Consider the following 20639-nt stretch of genomic DNA (forward strand, 5'->3'; position numbering starts at 1 on the left):
TTGTATAATCCTTGCACTTTTGGCCGAGTTCACAGCCCGCATTCCACTATATTCCTTTCCTGATACATCAATTTGCGCGCCAATATGGCGTCAGTCTCCTCTCTAGACAAGGACATGAAGAATATACGCCTGTCAAAATATACCCCGCAAGCCGCAAACGAAGTCAGAACCTGGATCGAGAGCGCATTAGGCGAGCAATTGCAGCCTGGTGACCTCCTGCAGGCGCTGAAAGATGGTACTACACTCTGCAAGTACACAAAACCATGGCCGAAATGATTATGCAGACCTGATTTCCTGCTAGATTGGTGAACTTGGCGGTTCCAGGGAGCGTGCGTTTTAAGGAGTCTTCCATGCCCTTTGTGCAGATGGAAAATATCTCTCACTTCCTACGTGCTTGTCAATCTACGCCTCTTGGTCTGCAATCCCACGACGTATTTCAGACAGTTGACTTGTACGAATCCAAGGATCCAGCGCAAGTGCTACAATGCATTTCTGCCTTCAGTAGGCGAGCGCATGCGTTGCAGCCTACAAAGTTTAGAAACGTACTTGGAGAAAAAGGAAAGGGCGGTGTTGTAAGCCCACAGAGTACGGGTGGATTCTCGGCTGCTAGCCCACAGTATGGTCGGCCAAGGAACGTGAGCGATCTTAGTGAAAGCAGCTCCACAACATCTCACAGGCCATCACAAGCTATCGGAGGCTCTGGAAGTCCCCTCAAGCCTCCTGGGAGTTTCAACACTTCGATTCAAGATTCAACACCCAAAGGTTCCGGAGGAGGAGTTAGCAGTTGGAGCAGGAAGACAGATGAAGGGAAAACAGCGCCAGCTTGGAATATCCATCAATATGGGTACATGGGCGGCGCAAGTCAAGGTAACCAAGGTATTTCCTTTGGTGCACGACGGCAGATTACAAGCGATGCACCAAAAGTACCGAGTCTTGCGGAGAAGGAACGTAAGAGAAGAGAACAAGAAGCTGAAGCAGGGCGGCTGCAGAAAGAGCAAGAGCAGGCGGAAGAAAGACGCCGTAAGGAGGAAGAGACAATGCGTAGACAGGAAGATCAGAGGCGAGAAGAAGAAGCGACCCGGCAAAGGGAAATCGAGAGGCAACGCATAGAAGACGAGAAGAGACGGTGGCAGGAGGAAGAGAGAAGATGGAAGGCAGAGGAAGAATTGCGTGCGAAAGAAGAGCAAGACGCAGAAGCTCGTTTAGCAATCGATAGACAGAGGAAAAAGGCTCATGAAGATGTTCGGCTCACAGGCCAGTTTCTGTCACAGTATCAAGCAGAGCAGAAACGGCAGCCTAGCATTGGAAACAGTGAAAGGGAAAGAATACAAGAGCTTGAGCGGCAACTCGAAGAGGCGAAAGCTCGGGAAGAACAATATGAGCGCGAGCGTCAAGAGAGACTCCAGGGAAACCAGCGGCGTGAAAGAAGTCGATCACGACCTGTTCCCCAGTATCGGCGGAATGAATCAAGAAGCAAAAGCCGAACGAGGTCAGTGCCAGCGTTCGCTTTTCAAGAAGACGAGGGCCCAGATCGAGAAGATGAACGAGATTTTCTTCGCAAACAATGGCAAGAGAGCCAAATTCAGCCAGAGGAAGCAGGACCAGCAAAACCACCGCGACCATTGCCATCTCCACAACCGGCGAGAGAAATACCACCCTTAGCGCCGATACCACCGCTTCAGCCACCACGCCCGTTGCCAATACCTCAGACCTCCCATCTCCCAGCGCAGGGTGAGCACTCGAAGACTCCATCACCTCCCCCTCCATCCTTGCCGACACGCCCACTTCCTGATCCGGCAAATTACACCTCATCGACATCACCAACTCGCAAGTCTCCCTTTGCACGCCCTCAAGCAACTCCGTCCCCATCAATACCAACCTTATCCAAGTCTCCCGCGTCTAACACACCGAGTAATCCCCTTCGTAAGCCACCTTTCGCGAAGCCTTCTTCACTCTTGTCCAGGGAAATGGAACTCGACCGCCAACGGCAGCAGGAATGGGAGGAAGCGCAGAAAGTGACCCAAGCTGCAGCTGCTTCTGGCGTTAGGTCTAGTGAAGCAGTCACTCCTGGAGGAGGAGCTTGGGATACTTCGCAATACGGGTACTTGGGTGGAGATAGCCAGAACAGAGGCGGTGAAGGCATCAATTTCGGTGCCGCTAGGAGGCAGCTCGTTGGGCCTCGAGATCCGCCAGGCAAAAGCAGCGGATAAGCGAATGAGGAAGTATTGTTAAGTGAACCCCCTCTGTGGGTATTAGTATGTTGATCAATGACCTTGATGTATGATGACCGCCAAGAAAATCCTACGGGCCATTTTTGAGACCCAGGTTGTTGGAATTGATTCTCTCCGAATTGCATGTCTTCTCTGGCATCTTGCTCAGCTTCATGATATTGTTGAAAAGACTTCCAACCCGTGATCTTTTAAGTCATTCCTAGCGGTTTTCAATTTGCTTTATACTCTTGTAATATGCAAAACGATTTCCAAATTCCTCTTTAGTCTATTCAACGCAGCCTCTAGCGGGTTCTACCATTTGCCAGAGCAAGACACAACGCCTTCAACATGGTAGTAGTCTCGCTTAGTCTCGAACAATGTCCATCCTTCAAAGGGGATGAGTACGAGCGGAATCGGTTCCTGGTCTCACATTTGCTAATGACAACAACGACAGAGATAGATATGCGCCTCGCGACTAAGACACGCGCATAAGTTGGGCTACCGCCTGAAAACATTTCCATCATGAGCGAGCTACCCCAGAATGCTGGGAAAGCTTATATAAAACGTGGAGAGTCCTGGGAAAAAGTGGGAAATCACCTACGCGAGACCCACAAGATCTCACAAAACCCAAAGGCTCTTGCTCTAAATCGAAGTCCGCAGGCCTCTTCGTTGTACCACAACGATGTACCTTTCCTTCTCCGTCTGCCTGTCCATTCTCTCCTTCTCCGCCCTTACTTCTGCCCTTCCTGCCGACTCCAATGGCACTACCAATGTCACAACATCCAGCCCTAAGAATGACGACGATAAGCCCCACTTCACCTGTCCTGATAAAGTCACGACAGCTTTCCCCGACGCCAACGACTGCCAGAATGCGCTTCTCCAACTTGGCATGGACACTATTGAGCAGACTCTTCACCAAGGTGATTTATCCAAGACTGTGGGATACGGTCGGTGCCAGGTCGACATAAGCCTCGTCGAAGGCGCAGCAGAGCAATCTGATATTTACACAACTTTGGGCCTGCAGGTGATTGTTACACAGTTGATTCTCAATTGTGCTAAGTTGGCAAGTGCAAGTGGAGGGGCAAAGCCCAGGACAGGGGGGTCAGTAGTTACGGGGCGGAATAATATGATTCAGATTGGATTTACGAAGTTACCGAAGAACGTGACGCCGGGGTTTGGGGAACCGGATGATGGGGCTGCTGATGCTGAAGGTAGTGGAGGCCAGAATGAGACCGTCGCGTTTCCAGGGCTAGCGACTTCCTAGGGGTGTGAAGACGGGCGTTGGATACGCTTGACGGAGGTCTGCGGATTTCGTAAGATTGGTAAAGTGCTAAGGGTCGGGATTGAGCAGGGGTCAAGTTTTGTAATATGCAGACAATCTGATATTCAGAGGACAATATGGGGTCGATTAGCAATTCAGCATCTAAGAGTCTATATACAATCAGTCTTGTGTCATATGTATTCCAATGATGAGTCTTACTCTCTTCGCTGGACACTCAATCTCATCTTCAGCTCTGAAACGATTGCCACTCGAGGCACATCGTGTCCATTCCCAGTAAGTCATGTCGCCGTGACTTAGCTTCATCAATGATTCTGCTTTTGAATATCATCTTATCTACCTCCTGGTGGATAGCCTCCACCATTTGGACCTCCCGGAGCCCCAAAAGGGCCTCCTTGCCCACCGGGCGTTCCCTGCCCCGGCGGGGGACTCATGCCTTGGCCTGGACCTTGACCTTGACCTTGACCTAGTGGTGGAAAGGGCATGCCTCCGGGGGTGGAAAGGGCATATTCGGTGGCATGCCCGGCATCTGACCATGCGGTGAACCGGCTGGTGGGAAAGGCGGGAATGGGGGCATGCCCCTCCCTCCTGGTGCTGTATTTAGCAGTCAGCACATGCATTGAATTAATAGGAACATTATATTTTGCTATGAAGATCAAGGTAGGAAGAAGGTTTTGCATATGTTGAGGCGATCAGACGAGGAATACGTACGTGGAAATCCAGGTGGGGGTCCGCCCTGAGGTCCTCCGGGCATGTTGAAAGGTGGGGGTGGCATTCCTCCTACAGACAGTCTTTAATTAGCTTTCGAAAGTGCTTCAAGATGACATGAAGGCGTGCGCTTCAGGTGTCCTACCTGGAAAACCGAATGGAGGAGGTGGAAAGCCTTGTCCTGGCATTGGTGGGGGAGGTCCCTGTGGTGCAAGCATAGGATTTGCAGCGCCTTGTCCCTCAGCATTATAGGAGTTTGTGATAGAATCGATGACCGATTGGGCTTTCTCGTGGCCAATTTCTATTATCATGATCCTTGTGAGCGAAGTTTTTGGTGGTTTGATTATTGGACTGGCAGTAGCAGGAGGAGGCATACGCTGATAGTACTCTAGGACGTTCCGCTCATGATTTCGGCCACTGTTATGTGCTTTTCGCACTGACATAGAGTCATGAGTGAGGTAGACATCGCAATAGTCGCCTAAAGATTTACATGAACAACTTCTGTTTCTGAACGACACAAAAGCACCTACAAAAGAGTAGAGCTATGTTAGCTTAAGCACGTAAGACAGAGGTAGCAAGGACTCATATTTTGGCATCTTGACCAGCTTGATGACCCAACAATAGCTATTCTGTAGTCTCGTTGGTGATGACAGATGATGGCGCGTGAGTGTGGAGGATCTTTTTCCATCTCAGCAGTCTGAGCGCCGGGCAACGCACGTGCTAGTCGAGGACACTGAGCATTCGAGAATCTCAGCAAAGCAATGGGAAAGGAGCTCAATGGTCTGCTTTCGAGACTTTTATTCATAGCTAGCTACCTTACTAATGGGTATCACTCGAGTCTAAGATGCAACCTAGCGCAAGCAAAGGACCTCTAATCGTATATCGTTGATCATGCCATCGTAACGCCAAAGTCGAGGAGGATGTTCTTGGAGCATGCTGAGTAGTGGGTATCCAGCAACGCTCGATGCTAACACCTCAAGATCGATATTTGCTCCATGCATTCTGGGCTGCACTTGGCATTGGCCGGTATGGTTGAGCAGACGGTTGCTGGGGAAGGTACCGGTCCACTTGAGGCTGGACCTGGAGATTCCAACTCATGGGACTGGAAATGTATTGTGAGTTGGTATTAGAAGCTTGACGCGGTGCATCATGAGACCCTCGGGGGTGTCCATAGCCAGCTTCGGACTGTGATTGATTACTCTTTTTAGAGGGATTGAGGCCGTCACTTGTCGAGATCGGTTGAAGTGAGTTCAGAGTCTGGCTATTGGCAAAGTTATTCTTGATACGAATTTGGCCTCGACCAGATGGCTTTTGCTGTCTCGAGCGGTAAAAGTTGTTCTGATCGTTCTCATCGCTGATCACGGCCGGTTGGGCAGGAGGTTGCCGAGCTCGACCACGAATCCTGAGCTCAGGAGCGGCAGAATCGAGCCGTCTGATAAATGTGTCCTTTTGAAGCGACCATGTTGTTGTACCAAATGCCTTACCTGGTCTGCGAGATGGACAGTCATTGCCCAGGTGGCCAGACTTTCCACATTCGTGACATGATAGATGATTGAGGTCTGCTTTCGGCATGTCGAAGCTTACAGGGAGTCCGGTCGTACGCCAAATGAGCTCGCAGTCCTCCTCGTCGTGCCCATTACGCTTGCAAAGATTGCATGAAAGTTCATGAGTCATCACTCGCTTCAGTTTGTGAGGACATTCGGCAACAACATGACCTTGTTCCTTGCATTTAGTGCATTTCTTTACCAAGTTGCACTTTGAACTCGCATGAACATTGAAGGCACCACAGTGGGTGCAGGTCAAGTCTACACAGTCTGGTGCCATATGACCTGCTTCACGACATGTCAAGCATCTGACTAAGGCATCGCCAGGCACCTCGTTTGCCTGCTTGAACAGGTGAAAATATCGCAATTGTGCGTTAAGATCTTCTGGTGTCAAATCAGCTAATATACGTACTCCTAACTTAAACTCCTGTTGCTCTTCAAGCATTATTTTGGGAGATTGAGGGCGAGAAGATGCACGCGGTGCCACCAGCTCAGAATTTGCGTAAACGTGCATCTCATCTGAATCCTGTGAGTCACTTTCAAGATGCTGATTCGCTTCCGTACGCTCCTTTCTGGCCTCCTGGTCGATAGGAGACATACCGTAATTGTCGTTCGGCGATAGTGTAACCCGATCAATTCTCAGACCTGCATTTGTGAGAATTGCTACACCACCTTCATCTTTGTCGCTATCGTCACCAGTTTCAATTAGGCTTGCAGAGTCTAATTCAGTATTTAATTGGTGGTTCGTGGCGTTGTTAGAACTATCCAGATCCGCGTTCAAATGAGTTGCCGCTTGCGTCACATACTCTGGAGATAATTGCCCGTCTTTAAGCTTCTGCAAGTTTCCATCGCTCATGCACTTCTCAACTAGCCTCCAAAGCTGCGCTGGCGAGCCGTTCAATGATGGTGTCATGTCCGGTACGTCGAAACTAGGCCTTTTGAACGTACTTATAGGTTGATATTCGAGACCGCTTGGGTAGTATTTACAGTAATTCAGATCAACTTCTGTAAAATGCACCTTCTGACATGCGCGACCCCAAGCTTTCACCTTGACTGAGGGGATCTGTTTGCGACGGGCAACCGCCATCTCAAAGCGCTCAGAAGTCTTGATCAGGTCTAAAACCCTCTGTTAGCAAAATTTGCGTATGTGGCTGGAATTTCTAACCATCAGCTTCATCTTCTAAATTTTCTTCCATCTTGTGGTCCTCAGCATACTCGCGAAGCGCCTCAACACCTCCAAATTTGCCCGCACGTAATTCCAGTAATGTGCCTTCTGCCTTACAATTCTCAACTAATGACCAGAAGCGAAGTCTTGCTTTTTTAGTCTCCGTTCTTCCGTGGGCAACCTCTCGGGCCTTCGCTGGTGGAGGGTTGAACCATTTCTCACAAAGTGGAAAATACTGATACCACGCCAGTCTACTCGCGAAGGCATCTGAATCTTTTGTCGACTTAGGGTTGTGTTTGATCAGGTTCTCGAACGCTAATACAGGCAATTGATCAGCTCAGCTGCAGGCACATCTTTATGTCACGTCTTGATTCAGAGCAACATCGCACCTGTGACGTAGGCTTTATTCTCCTTGACTGGCCATTTCACCTTGCTCGATTCTGATTTCGAAGGAAAGAGGTCTATGACATCTCGAAGGTCGGGAATGTCTGATGGCGAGAAAGCAACGGGTATTTTTGAAGGGTAATTTGGGGAAGGTCGATTGAATCCATTCTCCGCAGCCTTCTCGTCATCCGCTCTATTTCTCGATGGAACTACTTCGCTTACAGCTGTAGGATTCGTAGTTTCCCGAGGAGAACTACTACCGTCTGTGACCTCCTGATTAGCCCTTCAATCGCCATTGAAATGAACGCCTCCATTAACAACATCCACCCTGAGTACGAACTCACCAAAGTCTTCAAGCCATTGGCTAGTTTCTTTCTTGGCGCGCTTACGAGGCGCAGACTGCGCAGAGTCTACCTGCACACCGTTGTCCGTTGAAATTTGTGCTTTTGGCCTTTTGCCTAAGGTTGTTCGTGAATCCTCATCGGCAGAAAGTTTGGGATGGTCAGCTGCCATTGTCAGCAGAAAGCTTTTCCTGGCTTATGGAGAAGTGCCAGATGTCCATAGTACTGCACGTCATCCATATGATTTATGTATTTTGCTTAAAAGAGATCGTTCCAGCGAACGCCAAGATTCTGTTTACTAAAAGTGCAAAGAATGACGTAATGCCGGGCCGAATATTTGCCCGCCAGAGGTAGCTCCGCTCGTTGGCTTCTCCAAAAATTCGATTTTCTCAGTGCCCAAGATGTAGTAGAAAGATATGTTTATCAATTTCCCAATTTATCAATCATTCTTGTAGCATTGAACATCCTTCGCGGATCTAGCAGATCTCTCCAGAGCTTTCCACCGGCCAAGCTTCTCGTCGGCAACCTGCAACTGGGACGTTGGGGAGCTTACGCAGCTACTGCTTACACTTAGTGAAGCGGGTCACGGATCATTAGACCGTCTTGTTCGGTACGTTTCCGAGTAGTATATATGGAATTCCCGCTCACTACAGCTTCAAGCGATCACAGTCACTTATGGTAGCCTGGTTCCTCACAAACCATCCGATTGCTCGATCCATTGCCTACCGCTTCAATATCTAGTATCCTCAATAGATTGTCGAATAGCCTGTTCCGCTTTTCAGGGCACATACCGAGCGTCAGATTAAATTCTGTACTTGGAATTGCAGTACGACGGCATGAATAGCGGAAAGAAGAGGGGCCGGAGGCGCTCCAGTAGCATCTTGTATCAAGAACCACAGGAATCGATAGAGCACATAAGTGATCAGCTGGCAGCCCCAAACCTCAACGCAGGCTGGGTCAACGCAAAAGGTATGAGCCCCACAGCGAGTATTGAGGTTGTCTGTCCCATGTGGGAGGCTGTTGAACAAGCCTGAGGTTGAAAACAATGAGAATCTCTAAGGACATGAATGCTAACCTAATGTCCGTCTAGGAGCATGGTTTATTCATGTTGTTCTTATCATTACCCTCAAGATACTGTTCGACATCATGCCGGGCATGTCACAAGAGACCTCTTGGACTCTGACCAACATCTGTTACATGTTTGGCTCCTATCTCATGTTCCACTACGTTCGGGGCGTTCCCTTCGACTTCAACGCGGGGGCTTATGACAATCTGAACATGTGGGAACAGATCGACAATGGAGATCAGTACACCCCAGCCAAGAAGTTCTTGCTGAGTGTACCGATCTTGCTGTTCCTATTGAGTACACATTATACGCATTATGACCTGACGTACTTCATCGTCAATTTTCTGGCTGTCCTGGGGGTAGTGATTCCCAAGCTGCCCTTTGTGAGTACCATTGAGTACTGAAGTGCCTCGAGTGCCCATACTAACAATTTAGCAGAGCCACCGATTGAGAGTCAGTCTATTCTCAGACCCGCCTGATGATGATTAATGCATGTGTGAATATTTGAGCATGGTGTTCGGCGTCTGCGGGTGGAAAAAGCTCAGACTGGAAAGTGTGATGAGGCAAGCTCATTCTCTTAGGCATATTCTTCGAGCGTTGTAGTTCTGACGCCGCACTATCATTCGTGCATTTTGTGATACCCAATAGTGCAAATACCATTTTCATTAGCTCGTTCGGTCATACATTCCAACACGATTGCCTCGTGTTTAGCCCTTTCGCTCACCAAAACAAGACAAAACAATGTGTGACCTCTATTTCAAGATACGGAAGCTTTCATTTAGTGAAGACATGAACTCTTAGTTCTTGAACCACCCGCTCTTCTGGATCAATGTTCTCTACGATTGCAGCGAAACTTGTTCTGTGTTCAGAGCGAGACACTGGTGAGGACTACTTCATCGTCGCTTTCCATTCAGCAGCGAAATGACTTACGTCGTTCATGCGCCATGAGACATTGGCACCCGTTTTCATTTCCGCGATTGGACTACTATTTTATTCGAAGAATCATGATTAGGAAGGTAGCATACCACAGACATAAACTTCATCAACCTCTGCAGCTCCAAATGCATCTCCTTATCTTGCTTGCTCAACTAGCGCTCGTTGCAGCCAAACCAACATTTGCCCCAATCCCAAGTGCCTTACTCACTAACATCACCTCGCAAAGCGGAGCACCCGCAAACTACAGAAGTTGGTGCCGTACCGACCCTGACTGGTACACAGGTGGAGGTGCTGTTCTAGATTCCATCTCTTGCCAGGACGCTGTGAACACCCTTCTCCTGAACGACGTCGCAACATTTCGGGACCGCTCATTCACATTCTCCACCGCGGGCCCCGATAGCTCAACTTCAAGGAAAGTGCCCAGGAGATATGTATCCGGTTCATGCGTCGTCTCAATCTGGATGCGCGAAATGATAATCGGTAATGACGACGAGATAGAGGAGGCAGCACCCCAGGGCTTGCAGCATATTGACACCGCAAGTTTCCGGGACCTGGTGAAATTAGCGTACCAGGTGTTTGATGATTGCGTGATTGGGATGCATGAGGACAGCCCGTCTCCCGGATGGATTCCTGGGGGTGAAGCGACGAGCATCTTTGTGGGGTTTTGGGGTCTGGACAGTGACTGGGATAGACGCTTGCTGGGGCACATGCAAACTGTGGCTCCACCAGGAATTGCTAGGCTGAATGGAACGTTGGGTACTGTGTGATGGATTCGAAATCGCATCTTCTTGGGAGGAGTGGGAGACCTCGTCGTCGGTTGTATACTATTCTCAAGATAGCATCCAAAGAAGTTGTTCCTTACTGGCAAGTAGACTTTGAGATGATGCGTGTCTCTAGCTGTTCTAGAATAGCCTGGTCATATATGGTGACGACAAGAGAGCACAACTTCGATTGAACATGACTTTGGCTCGGACCTCTGGAATATACTGATTGGGATCAGTGTGCTGGCTCCTCTGCGATCGGTCTGTTTGGTCACCGCGGATAACAACGAAAGACCTCGCCCCCTGAGGAGTTCCACTAAACCAGGATCGATACAGGGTTGCCATAGCTTGCATGACAATTCGTTCTTTGTGCTAGCCAGTGTAGTCTGTTATCTCTGTGTACATTAGCTTGGTCTTCGAAAAGTATAAATGAAAAATAAGTCACATAATGTGGAGCACAAATGGGAATGAATGGGTCAAACGAGAATCACATAAAATTCGCTGTGAGCATTAAACCCCTAAACATGTATGTAGACGTAATGCGAGTGCGTTGAGTCTTGCGACTGCCATGCTGCGAGTCATTGATCGATCTTTGTAAATATATCATAGTCTAAACATCGACAACGATGTATTTGACTTCGAAGAGAAACTGCCTTGCTCTAATTTAGTGCAGCAGTAATTCGGCCTGAAAGTTCTTAATAGGCCGTAGTTCGTGAGTCTTTATGACATGATAAAAGTAGTTGTAGAAGCGAGCACCAATTGCTCTGCTGAAGGACGCAACCAATTTCAGGAAATAGATGAACTAGAACCAGGTGCTCGAGTACATTAAGCTCCGAGCGTTCCTGCGATTTTGCAGCTCGTTGAAACCCAACAGGAAACAAAAGCAAAAGGGGCGTGAAGGATAGGTGAAAATACGCAAGTACGAAGTGAACAAAGTTCCGGTCGCGCCCCTGAATTTGTATGGCATCTCATTTTTCATCGCCGTTTACTCAACAACGAGGAATCGGATTTCGATGCACCAAACACTCGAAAAGGCCGCTTAACGGGCTCTCAAACCTTCGAAGTTTAACTTAAAATCATATTGCATTGCGGTGGTTGCATGGAATGTTAAGAATTTGAGGTGTCAAGATTTTGGAAGGTATATAAGAAAAAATAAAACAATTTTTTCTCACTTGTTCCGTCAAATGAATGTGTCCACGTAGCTGCTAGGGTAAAACCTCCGCCTCAAAGCCGTCGGTTCAGAGCCAGGACACAGGAAGCCCCACGCAGTGGTAATAAGGCCCGTTACCAAATCTCGAAGATGAACTTGCCTATGGGGACTGGGAACCGAGGATGGAGACCTCAATGCTTATCATACCAGTGAGCCTCTTGAGAGCAAGCTCTGGCAGGGCCTGAAGCCAGGGTGTAAGGGGGGAGATCTGATCGTCGGCCTGGGGCCGCTCCCCAAATCCATCCCCGCATCGGCTGGGACTCCTTGAGAGCCTGCCCGGAGCGGGAATTCTTTTTTTTGCCGTGCTATGGCTCAGTGGTTTGCAGCGCAGTCAGTAAAAGGGGCAGCGAGTCACCTCGCGGTCGAAGGTTCAATTCTCATCTCGACCACATCTCAAACTTTTTTGACATGTCGCATAATATCGCGAGCGATTCCATAGAGAACAGTGTCCCTAGTGCAGCTCCAGGATAGGTCTCCCTGGTAGTGGGATACGCCTGATGTCGTGGGAAACCATACTCGCCAAGACTTTTGGTGTTGACACACTTGACTTGCCACCGTGGACGTACATAGTCCGTCAGACAGTTTTTCTGTATTGACAACTCGCAGGGCTCAGTCAGGACTCTTCCACCAGAAGAAGTAGACCCGGATGAGGCAGAGGTATTGTCATCCCTGATGTGCGCAGACTTAGCATTCATGTTCGGAGTTCCTCTAGCCAATTGATGGAATGCAATATAGGACTCTTGCTCTCAAGTCAAAAGTTTGGAAAGCAGAGTCAATATTTTGAAGCCCCAGCATACAGGTAAAGGTAAGAAAGCTTGAGCGTGACATATCGGTTGAGAGACCCAAGTGTACGCCAATTCTTTCAAGAGTCGTTGCCGCTCTTAAGAATTGCGAGGAGTATCCAGAGTCAGAGAAGTAGCTAGAGTCCGCTCCAAAACGGGCCATGCTGTCAAGACAGAGGAGAAGAGCGGCCTCATCCATTAACAGACGTTGAGTACCCATGGAGACAGCGACGAGTATTTCGAATCTAGGGAAGGGGAAGCAACACTGATCCAAGTACGGCGCATCCAGAAGAACACGTCCAGTATATAGGTTTCTCTTTGGCTCGCATACAGGCACACTTGAGACGCTCGACAGACTTTCTTAGAAACAAGCGACGGTGCCCGAACGAAGGCCATCGAGTTCTAGACCGAAACAGAAACCTATGGTATGGATTTCTGGCTGGCGGAGTCGAAGGCAAAGGCGTGCAGTGGTGAGATCACTAGTTGCGGCGGCAGAAGCAAGACAGCTGAAATTCCTTAACAGCTTGCTTCTCCATATGCTAATACCCAGCGACATTCAGATGTGTCTTCAGGAGATTCCGTATGCATAGGCTCTATCAAATTGTCGGACACTTTGCTCTCGCACTACCTGAATTACCAGGCTCAGACATCTCCAAGAGGATTGGTTGGTGGTTGTGCGACACTGAAAGCTCCACAGGGCTGCAGAAGTGCTCTCAGGGCGTAGCACAGGTTGCAATGATGCTTGGATGAGATTCCACGAATCTCGCAGCGGTCTTTCGACAGGTAGGCCGACAGGTAGGCATGTTCTGCAGAAATCTGAAGGCTCTATGTTTTATCACTTGTTCTCTTGCAAAAGCTTCACGACTTCTCCAATTCTTTCTCAATAATGCTTGAAGGAGCCCTATGAAGGTCGTAATATCACTCGACGCATCTTATGAGACGTCCAAGTCTCCTGGCGAATGCTATTGAGCTGTTTGAGTAGTACAGGACGTCTAGCTTGCCTATTTGGGGAAAAGTTTGGCCTAGAAGTAGGTGCTGCAAGAACCCTGCCGAGCCTTCCAGGTCAGCGCCATGGTCCGCCTAGAAAGCTAGATTTAGCAATGATCATGCAGCCTGCTTGGCAACTCTTTCTACCAATTCTTATCAAAAGACTATAAAATACCGAGGGCAATTCGTTGGAAAAGGCCTTGGTCGTTGTTCCTGCTGCGTGTTGATAACTTTGCTTATTCAATCACTTTGAGTACGCACGTCAAAGCAAAAGGCTAGTAAGCGAAGGCACAAACAGGCCTTTGCCAGAGCGCAAACAGCGGATATCATTCTAGTATATATTTGCGGGCTAGAAAGGCTTCTCAATGCTATACTGATCAGCTGAGATGGTAGTTCCACGCACAGATGTCTTTATTCTCGTCCACGTATGTCTAGCTCTATGACCTGCGCATTGACTGGAATGAGTCGCTATTTCTCACATGGTAGATCAGAGCTGTGAGCTACGTCAAGTAAAGAAGAATGGGTTGTGACCGGTGCTTGCAAATTGACTTGTCTTGAAGGAAAGATGGTGAACAACCGACAGGCAGACGTAAGGAAATCATGGCCAAATCCAATCTTCTATTCTTTGTATGTTCCCTCATACGAGATAAATTTTCACACAGCTTTTCTAGCCTTCCCACGTGCTCGATCTGGACAATCCTACCAACCCAGTTCCCCTCTCCCTCGCGGCACGTTCTCTCTGCTGCGTTTTCCTTCTCTCAACTCCATCGACCGCACTCTTCCTCTGCATCTCCCTTGCCGCGAAATTCACCGAACTCTTTTTGGTTCCCCCACGTCTCACAAAATCGCCCTTCTCGCCCCCTCCTGCTGCTCTTTCCGTGGTCGCATGATGGCTAATGCCGTGCGAATCCTGGGAATTTGAGTTGGAGAGACTTGAACTGGTAGCACGGCGGAGGAGCGAAGGGACGAAGCTGTTGTTGGTGGAAGTGGTGGGAGCGTGGAAAGCCAGGTTTGCATTGCTGTTATTCCAGGCAGAGGAGGAACTCTGGCGTTTCAAGAACAGACGATCGACCACTGGATTTGCCTTCGTGCGGCGCCGGTTATTTTGGGGCGAAGCGCGACCTGACGGTTGTTGATTTTCTTCGTCCTCCGATGAAGATGACGTATCAGCGGTGTTCTGAGCCCCAGGGTCTTCGACCAAGAAGGAAACAGATTCGCGAATCTCCAACATGGACGCGGGTTTCTTTGGAGCATGAGTACGGCGGCTTGTTGCTGGTGGACGCATGTTTGTCCTGTCTTGATTTGATTCGTGAAGAGGACGCTTTGGCTCATTGGTGGGTAATTCATCCAAGGTTTGTTTCTGAGATTGAGAATCTCCATCCTCTTGTGTATCTATTTCGATTCTGAAAGACTCTTCGGCAGGTCGACTAAGAAAGTCATTATCATCTTCTCCATCCCGATCTTCAAGAGCCTTTAAGAAGGCCATCTTCCTAGGGTCTTCGGCAATCTTGCCTACGTTCTCGTTCTCAAGAAGAGCTTTGCGCATCTTAGCAAACTCTCTCTGCTTTCTCCGCCGACGAGCTTCTGCTTCGTCTTCGGAATCCGAAAGATCAAAGTCGTTATTACGTTTGCGCCGAAGACCGCCGTTATTAATGTCTTTGAACAGCTTCTCGACTGCCTTGCCGTCTTCAAGCCGCTGTTTATCTCTACGCAAAGGTAAGCAAATTCCAAGAAGAGGATCAAAGGACCTACGCATAAAAAGCAGCTAGCTTTCCCTCGTCTACATCCACCTCTCCTTGGTCGATCATTTCTTTGACAAAGGCATCATCCTCACCCGCACTCTCATCATCACTAGCTCCACCTAGCCCAGCGTATTCGTCTTCAGATTCCTGGGCTTGCTCTTCAACCATCTCCTTCGCTTCACTCTTCGTTTTGTCGAACGATGCCCTTGCTTCTGCCTTTTCCCGGGCCTTTTCCATAATAGCAAAAGCATTTTTTGATCGAGGTTTTGGTTCGGATTCTGATTTCTCCTCGTCTGATGCCGGTGCCATAGCCTTGCGCCGAAGGCGACCGCGTTTCTTGGGCCTTGGTGAACCATCCCCGGCCCCTGGAATAATGACGGTATCAACCGTAGAAGGCGGCTCAGAGATAAAGCGCTGTTCTGGTGCAGGCGATGAAAGTACAAAGCCAGCATCTTGGGTTGGATCCGGTATTTCAGAAAACTGGGTGGCCAGTGATTGAGTCTCGGCAAGGCTGTTCTGCCCGATGGGTATCTGAGACGTATGGAGGTCAATTTTAAGAGGCTCCATGCTGTCCGCAGCGGCAAGCAGTGGCAGACGATCTTGCGTATCCTCTACCACTCGTAACGAGTCTTCCACTTGCAGAATTGGAAGTTCAGGTTCCAAAGGAGGCCCAAGTGCCTCAAGCAATTCTTGAGAATCGCTGTTGTCTTCTTCGTCAGCCATGGTCGCAGCAAAAGCTTGTGTCATTCCCATTGGCATACTATCTTGCTTATGTTGGAATAGCTTTGGGACTTCAACGGTAGTAGTCCGTGATGGTGATACAACATCATCGATATTGGTGTGGAAGGATCGTAAATCATTAGTTGAAACGTTAGTTGAATCGTTTTCATCATCCTCGTCAATAATCATACGATTTCTTCGACGAGGTTGCACTTCCAAATTATCAAAGGCGTCCTCAGTCCCGGTATCAGCGTCAATGTCTGCGTCGTCGCGGCTATCATCTGATGCTTCTTCCATTATGAGGGCATTACCATCTGTCTTACTACGATCTTCATCTGCTCCTTCCGCCTGGTCATCCTCAGGGTCAGCTTCAATTTCTGACGCATCAATGACTTCCTCGTCTTCCGAGTCCGAAAGCTCTAAGTCAGCTTCATGCATACTTCCTTCTTCGTAGTCCTCATCGTCCTCACCACTTAAATCAGTACGATTAGTCTCACCGTTGGCAATATTCGCTCTTTGAGCTGCTCTCTTCTCGCGTTCTCTGAGTCTTTCGTTGTCTTTTCGCGCCTTTTCGAGCAAATTCTCAACCTCAACCTGTTCCTTTTCCTTTTCTTCTGCGGTTTGAACAATAATACCTCGAGCTTTAAGATCTTGGATCTTAGCATTACGCTCCTCAAGTGCCTGCTGTCTCGCCCTTCTCTGCAGTGAAATCTGCAAGTGAGCTAGAGATATGGACGGCTTGACCCTACGGCCATTGTTATCAGAGGAAGGATTTAGATGTGCTAGAGCGCGCAACGTCTGTAAAGGGCGTAAATCCTGGTCCTCGGCCCTTGGTACGCGTTCGAATACCCGGAGAGTGTCTTGGCCTTTTGTTGGCATCACTTCTAGGTCGCTGTCAGAATCGATGATGTTGACATCGCCTTTTAGGATAAAGTTTGGTGTTTTCACTCTTACGGGTGCCTTTTGGGACTTGAATTGGGGGGTTTTCTTTGCCTCCAGCTGCGGCTGTGGTGTTTCCTCCTCTGCTTTCTCTTTCTGCAAAGTAAGTAACGGCTGGCTCAACAGATCAGTCATATTCGGAAGCTCATTTTCCATCTGGCCTTCCGTCGTTGCTGAATCCCTCTTACTAGCTGGTGGCTCTTTATCGACCTTCTCCTGTGAAAGAGGGTCTAGCATTGATTCGGCAGTATCCAGAGGGCTGGTTGGAGGGGTTTCTTTGTGTGCTACAATTTCATGGTCTGAGGCAGGCAGAGAGCTCGCCGTGGCTGACTCGACATGTGCAGCTGATTCGCCTTGGGCTGAATCATGCGGCACAACAAAATTGAAGCGAGCGAGTAGACTCTCCTTCGAAATTCTCTTTTTTGTTCTCGCTTGATGTGCTAATTGCATATTTCTGCTCATTCTTTGGGTCTCTCGGCTCATTTCCTCTAAAGCCTTTTTGCTGGCTTTTCTCGTTGGGCGGTCGTGTTGCGTAAGCTTTCGGTCTGCTTCTTGATCATCCGAGTCCATCTCACTGGACGTTGCACTCCCTCTCTCCGCCATTTCAACCGAACCTTTCCGATATCTTTTCTTATTCTTTTTGCGATCTCGTTTAGCTTCAAGCTCTGCTCTCTTGCGGGCTGCGAGTTCGAGGAATTTACTGTTCTTTAGAGGACTTCTTGGAAGATCGCTATCTGAACTGTCCAATTCTTGGGCAATGGGGGTTTGCCTAGCAGATGCACCAGATGGGCGGGGACTAAGAAACAAGCCAGGTGATACTCCCTGTTTTGTGATTGCGGGAGACATGGACAAGCCTCTTACAGATTTGACTTGCTCATGAGTAGGCCTTGTCGGCGACTGCGACGTAGTCCTCTTTGCTACGTCTATTGCTGTGCGCATTGCAGGTGGACTGCGATTTGTCTTGAGCCGCTTCCGCATCAGCTGCTTCTTGACCCGAGCATAAGCATTCTCTTTGTCACTATCCTGTCCTCCGCTTGCGTATTCACAATGTGGACTGGCCACGCCATTATTGAGACGGGCAGTCAGCTTGCCTCGCGGCCTCAATGGTGATGAATCTTCCTCATCGTCCGCTGGAAAACCATTGGACCTTGTGCGTGGCTCCTCGTGGTGTTTATTTGCGAGATTTGCTTTGCTCGCAGAGGGTGCTGACCACTGTAGGCTGTCTGTAGGTCTTAAATCATTAGCTGATTCAGTTCCCAAATCATCATCATCATCATCGACTGCGGCTATTAGAGCTTTGATCTTGCTTCGTGGAGTCAATTGAGCTGGTAAGACAGCATGTTCGTCATCGGACGTTAGGGTGAGATCCGACATTTTGGATAAACACAGTGAGGTTGTTGCCGTGAGAGCTGGCCCTCAGTCTTTCATTCATCGCGTTCTTTACGCGACGTTATCGTCCCTTATCTTAGCGCACAACTGGCTTGGCATTTTCGGCTATTGATCAGAAGCGAGTATCTAAAAGCAAAACTCTAGTTTGGCTGTATTGACAAGGATTACGACGAGCATTTGATGGGTTCGAGGCGTCAATAGATTGAAAAGACAGTCCGCTTCATAGTCCCTATCTATAAACAAGAAACATAGGTCCAAATACAGCAGATTCCGCACATATGCACTAAGAGGACTAGACGCACTTCTTACGCAGATAACTCCCAGATGGCTGCCATTAGCGGCTATTTTGGTAGGTCTCCAACCATAAACGTTACAGTGTATACTCCCGCACAAGGTTCTCTGTGACCCGCTATTAGTTATTGATGGTCATACATGTGAAATCGCGAATGTACTTGTCGCAGTCAGGAGAAATGCCTGAATCTTTCTAGGTGTAATGATTGCTATCATTGGCTGCGCGCGGCGTGGTTACATTCCCATAATTAGAACGAGGTCGCTGGGGTAAAGGGCCCGTAGGTGGAGCAGGGCGGATTGGCAAAGTCTGGTTGAATGCACCACTCTCAGGAGTATACCCAGAGTAGCCCTCGTGACCTCCTATGGGGCGCGATCGAGTCGAAGACTGGCTGAGACTACTGGAAGTCCGAGGTGGATAATTTGGTGTGTCATAGATTGCTGGCTGTTCAGGGTAGATGCCACTATTTCCATTGACATCCGTAATGCGTGAAGACATAGGCGGCTCGGAGGTGGAAGTAGGCAAAGGGCGTTGATCGTCGTTGGCAATGGGTATCTCACTAGACGTAGGTGTTTTCGATGCGGAAGCAGTCGAAGCTGCAGATTCTCGGGATGGTGAAGCTGTACTCTCTCCACGCAGAAGGGCTTTCGTGTTGGGCGATAATTGAGGGGCGAGGTGCGATTTGCGATTTTGCTGCTCCATCATCTGAACGGCCCAGAATTCTAAATCGACCGGCGTTCTCTTTGCTGCCTGCAGGAATGTGTCTTTATCCTTGAAAATTGTCAGCTCAGCCTTTTCAACAGGGCGATCAACCTACGTAAAGAGCCCTTGGTGTTGGCCTTTCATCCGGGTTCTTGCGCAAGCATTGGCCGATCATGTCGTGCAGATATGGTGGAAACGCATCGCTTTCGGGAAGTGTCGGTGCTGGCTCGTGAACAATCTGTTGGAGGAGATCAAGTATACCCATGGGCCCTGCACTTGCCCTGTCCCCTGCGGCAGCATCACTGGCGTCAAAGGGGAATCTGCCAATGGCGAGCTCCATCAGGGTAAGTCCAAAGCTCCAGACATCTGACTTAATTGAATATTTAGCGCCTTGTATTCGCTCGGGCGCCATGTAAGTCGAAGTCCCAACAAATGTATCTGCTATTGAATTCACTAACTCTCCAGAAACACCGAAGTCGCACAGCTTGATATGTCCATGGTGGTCTACCAGGACGTTGGATGGTTTGATATCCCGGTGCATGATCCGATGATGCTCATAGAGATAGTTGAGTCCATTGAGTATAGCTTCAGCAATCTTGCCAATTACATCCACCCTAATGGGGCCAAAATCTTTGGATATCCTGTCCAATGAGCTGGCAAGGCGTCAGCTTAAATGCCTGTTTTGCGCTTTTTGCAGCGAAGCTCACCCGCAATCCATATACTCCATGCACATCACCACATCTCCAGAGGTATGGAGAAAGGCTCCGTAAAAATTGACAATGTTGGGCGACTGACAATCGTGCATAATGTGTAGTTCTCGAACGATTTGTCTCCTAACATCCTTCTTTGCTTCCACATGAATCACCTGCACGGAATTAGGGCCTCTGAGATATAAACGATGTTAACGGCTCTGTGGATACCTTGCGAGCCATGAAAACCTTCGTCGCTGAATGCATCACTTTACTAACTGTCCCTCCATTTCCAGCGCCCAGCTCTTTCATGACGATCAAATCTTCATTCCGAAGGTCGAGCTTGAACTCCACCCCTATCTCCAATGTTCCAGGATCATTGACAGCATTTCCTATCGCTCCTGGAATTTGTGCGTCTTGGCTGGATGGGGCAGCAGGTTTAGTCTGAGGAGCAGACAATGCTAATCCCTTTTTATTCTTGCGGCCCATAGACCGACTCTTCATATCAGTCATCTCAGACATGTTGGAGGAGGGTCGCTGCGTTCTGAATAGCTGTATACAAAAGAAGTATATAAGTAAGGAAGGGTATTCGGCTGCTGAGGTGGCCCTCAAGTGATTTGGGCGTCCTTGTCCTTTGATAGGTCCACATAAAGACCAGTAATCAGCGGTAGTATCCTTAGCTCAACGATGCCAAACTGTGTCCGGTAGAACGTCCTGAGACGTCGTACAGTTCATCGATTGGGTAGAGAAGTCGTCCTTCATTGTGTACGCCTCTATGAGGCACTCGAAGACCTGA

General features: G+C 48.8%; 6 protein-coding genes across 6 annotated transcripts; 3 read left to right on the forward strand and 3 right to left on the reverse strand.

The window, feature by feature from the left end:
• Positions 1 to 84: 84 nt before the first annotated feature.
• On the forward strand, positions 85 to 2210 carry KY384_006135 (uncharacterized protein; the record flags this gene model as incomplete). The annotated part of the gene is made up of 2 exons (XM_044814631.1): positions 85 to 251; positions 677 to 2210. 2 exons carry the CDS (start codon positions 85 to 87, stop codon positions 2208 to 2210), a joined length of 1701 nt encoding a protein of 566 aa, XP_044668781.1.
• A 682-nt stretch (positions 2211 to 2892) lies between these two features.
• On the forward strand, positions 2893 to 3474 carry KY384_006136 (uncharacterized protein; the record flags this gene model as incomplete). Its single annotated transcript, XM_044814632.1, has 1 exon — positions 2893 to 3474. The coding sequence occupies one exon, from the start codon at positions 2893 to 2895 to the stop codon at positions 3472 to 3474; it is 582 nt and encodes a 193-aa protein (XP_044668782.1).
• A 1698-nt stretch (positions 3475 to 5172) lies between these two features.
• KY384_006137 (uncharacterized protein) lies at positions 5173 to 7803 on the reverse strand (the record flags this gene model as incomplete). Its single annotated transcript, XM_044814633.1, has 4 exons — positions 5173 to 6857; positions 6907 to 7221; positions 7296 to 7553; positions 7635 to 7803. 4 exons carry the CDS (start codon positions 7801 to 7803, stop codon positions 5173 to 5175), a joined length of 2427 nt encoding a protein of 808 aa, XP_044668783.1.
• A 664-nt stretch (positions 7804 to 8467) lies between these two features.
• Positions 8468 to 9186, forward strand: KY384_006138 (uncharacterized protein; the record flags this gene model as incomplete). The annotated part of the gene is made up of 3 exons (XM_044814634.1): positions 8468 to 8600; positions 8722 to 9080; positions 9136 to 9186. The coding sequence occupies 3 exons, from the start codon at positions 8468 to 8470 to the stop codon at positions 9184 to 9186; spliced, it is 543 nt and encodes a 180-aa protein (XP_044668784.1).
• Positions 9187 to 14040: 4854 nt separating this feature from the next.
• KY384_006139 (uncharacterized protein) lies at positions 14041 to 18148 on the reverse strand (the record flags this gene model as incomplete). The annotated part of the gene is made up of 2 exons (XM_044814635.1): positions 14041 to 15079; positions 15126 to 18148. 2 exons carry the CDS (start codon positions 18146 to 18148, stop codon positions 14041 to 14043), a joined length of 4062 nt encoding a protein of 1353 aa, XP_044668785.1.
• A 499-nt stretch (positions 18149 to 18647) lies between these two features.
• KY384_006140 (uncharacterized protein) lies at positions 18648 to 20365 on the reverse strand (the record flags this gene model as incomplete). Its single annotated transcript, XM_044814636.1, has 3 exons — positions 18648 to 19223; positions 19270 to 19807; positions 20052 to 20365. The coding sequence occupies 3 exons, from the start codon at positions 20363 to 20365 to the stop codon at positions 18648 to 18650; spliced, it is 1428 nt and encodes a 475-aa protein (XP_044668786.1).
• Between the last annotated feature and the right edge of the window lie 274 nt (positions 20366 to 20639).

This window comes from Bacidia gigantensis (genome assembly GCF_019456465.1).
Source record: "Bacidia gigantensis strain McMullin 20006 chromosome Unknown contig_246, whole genome shotgun sequence".
In the NCBI taxonomy this organism is placed as follows: Eukaryota; Fungi; Ascomycota; class Lecanoromycetes; order Lecanorales; family Ramalinaceae; genus Bacidia; species Bacidia gigantensis.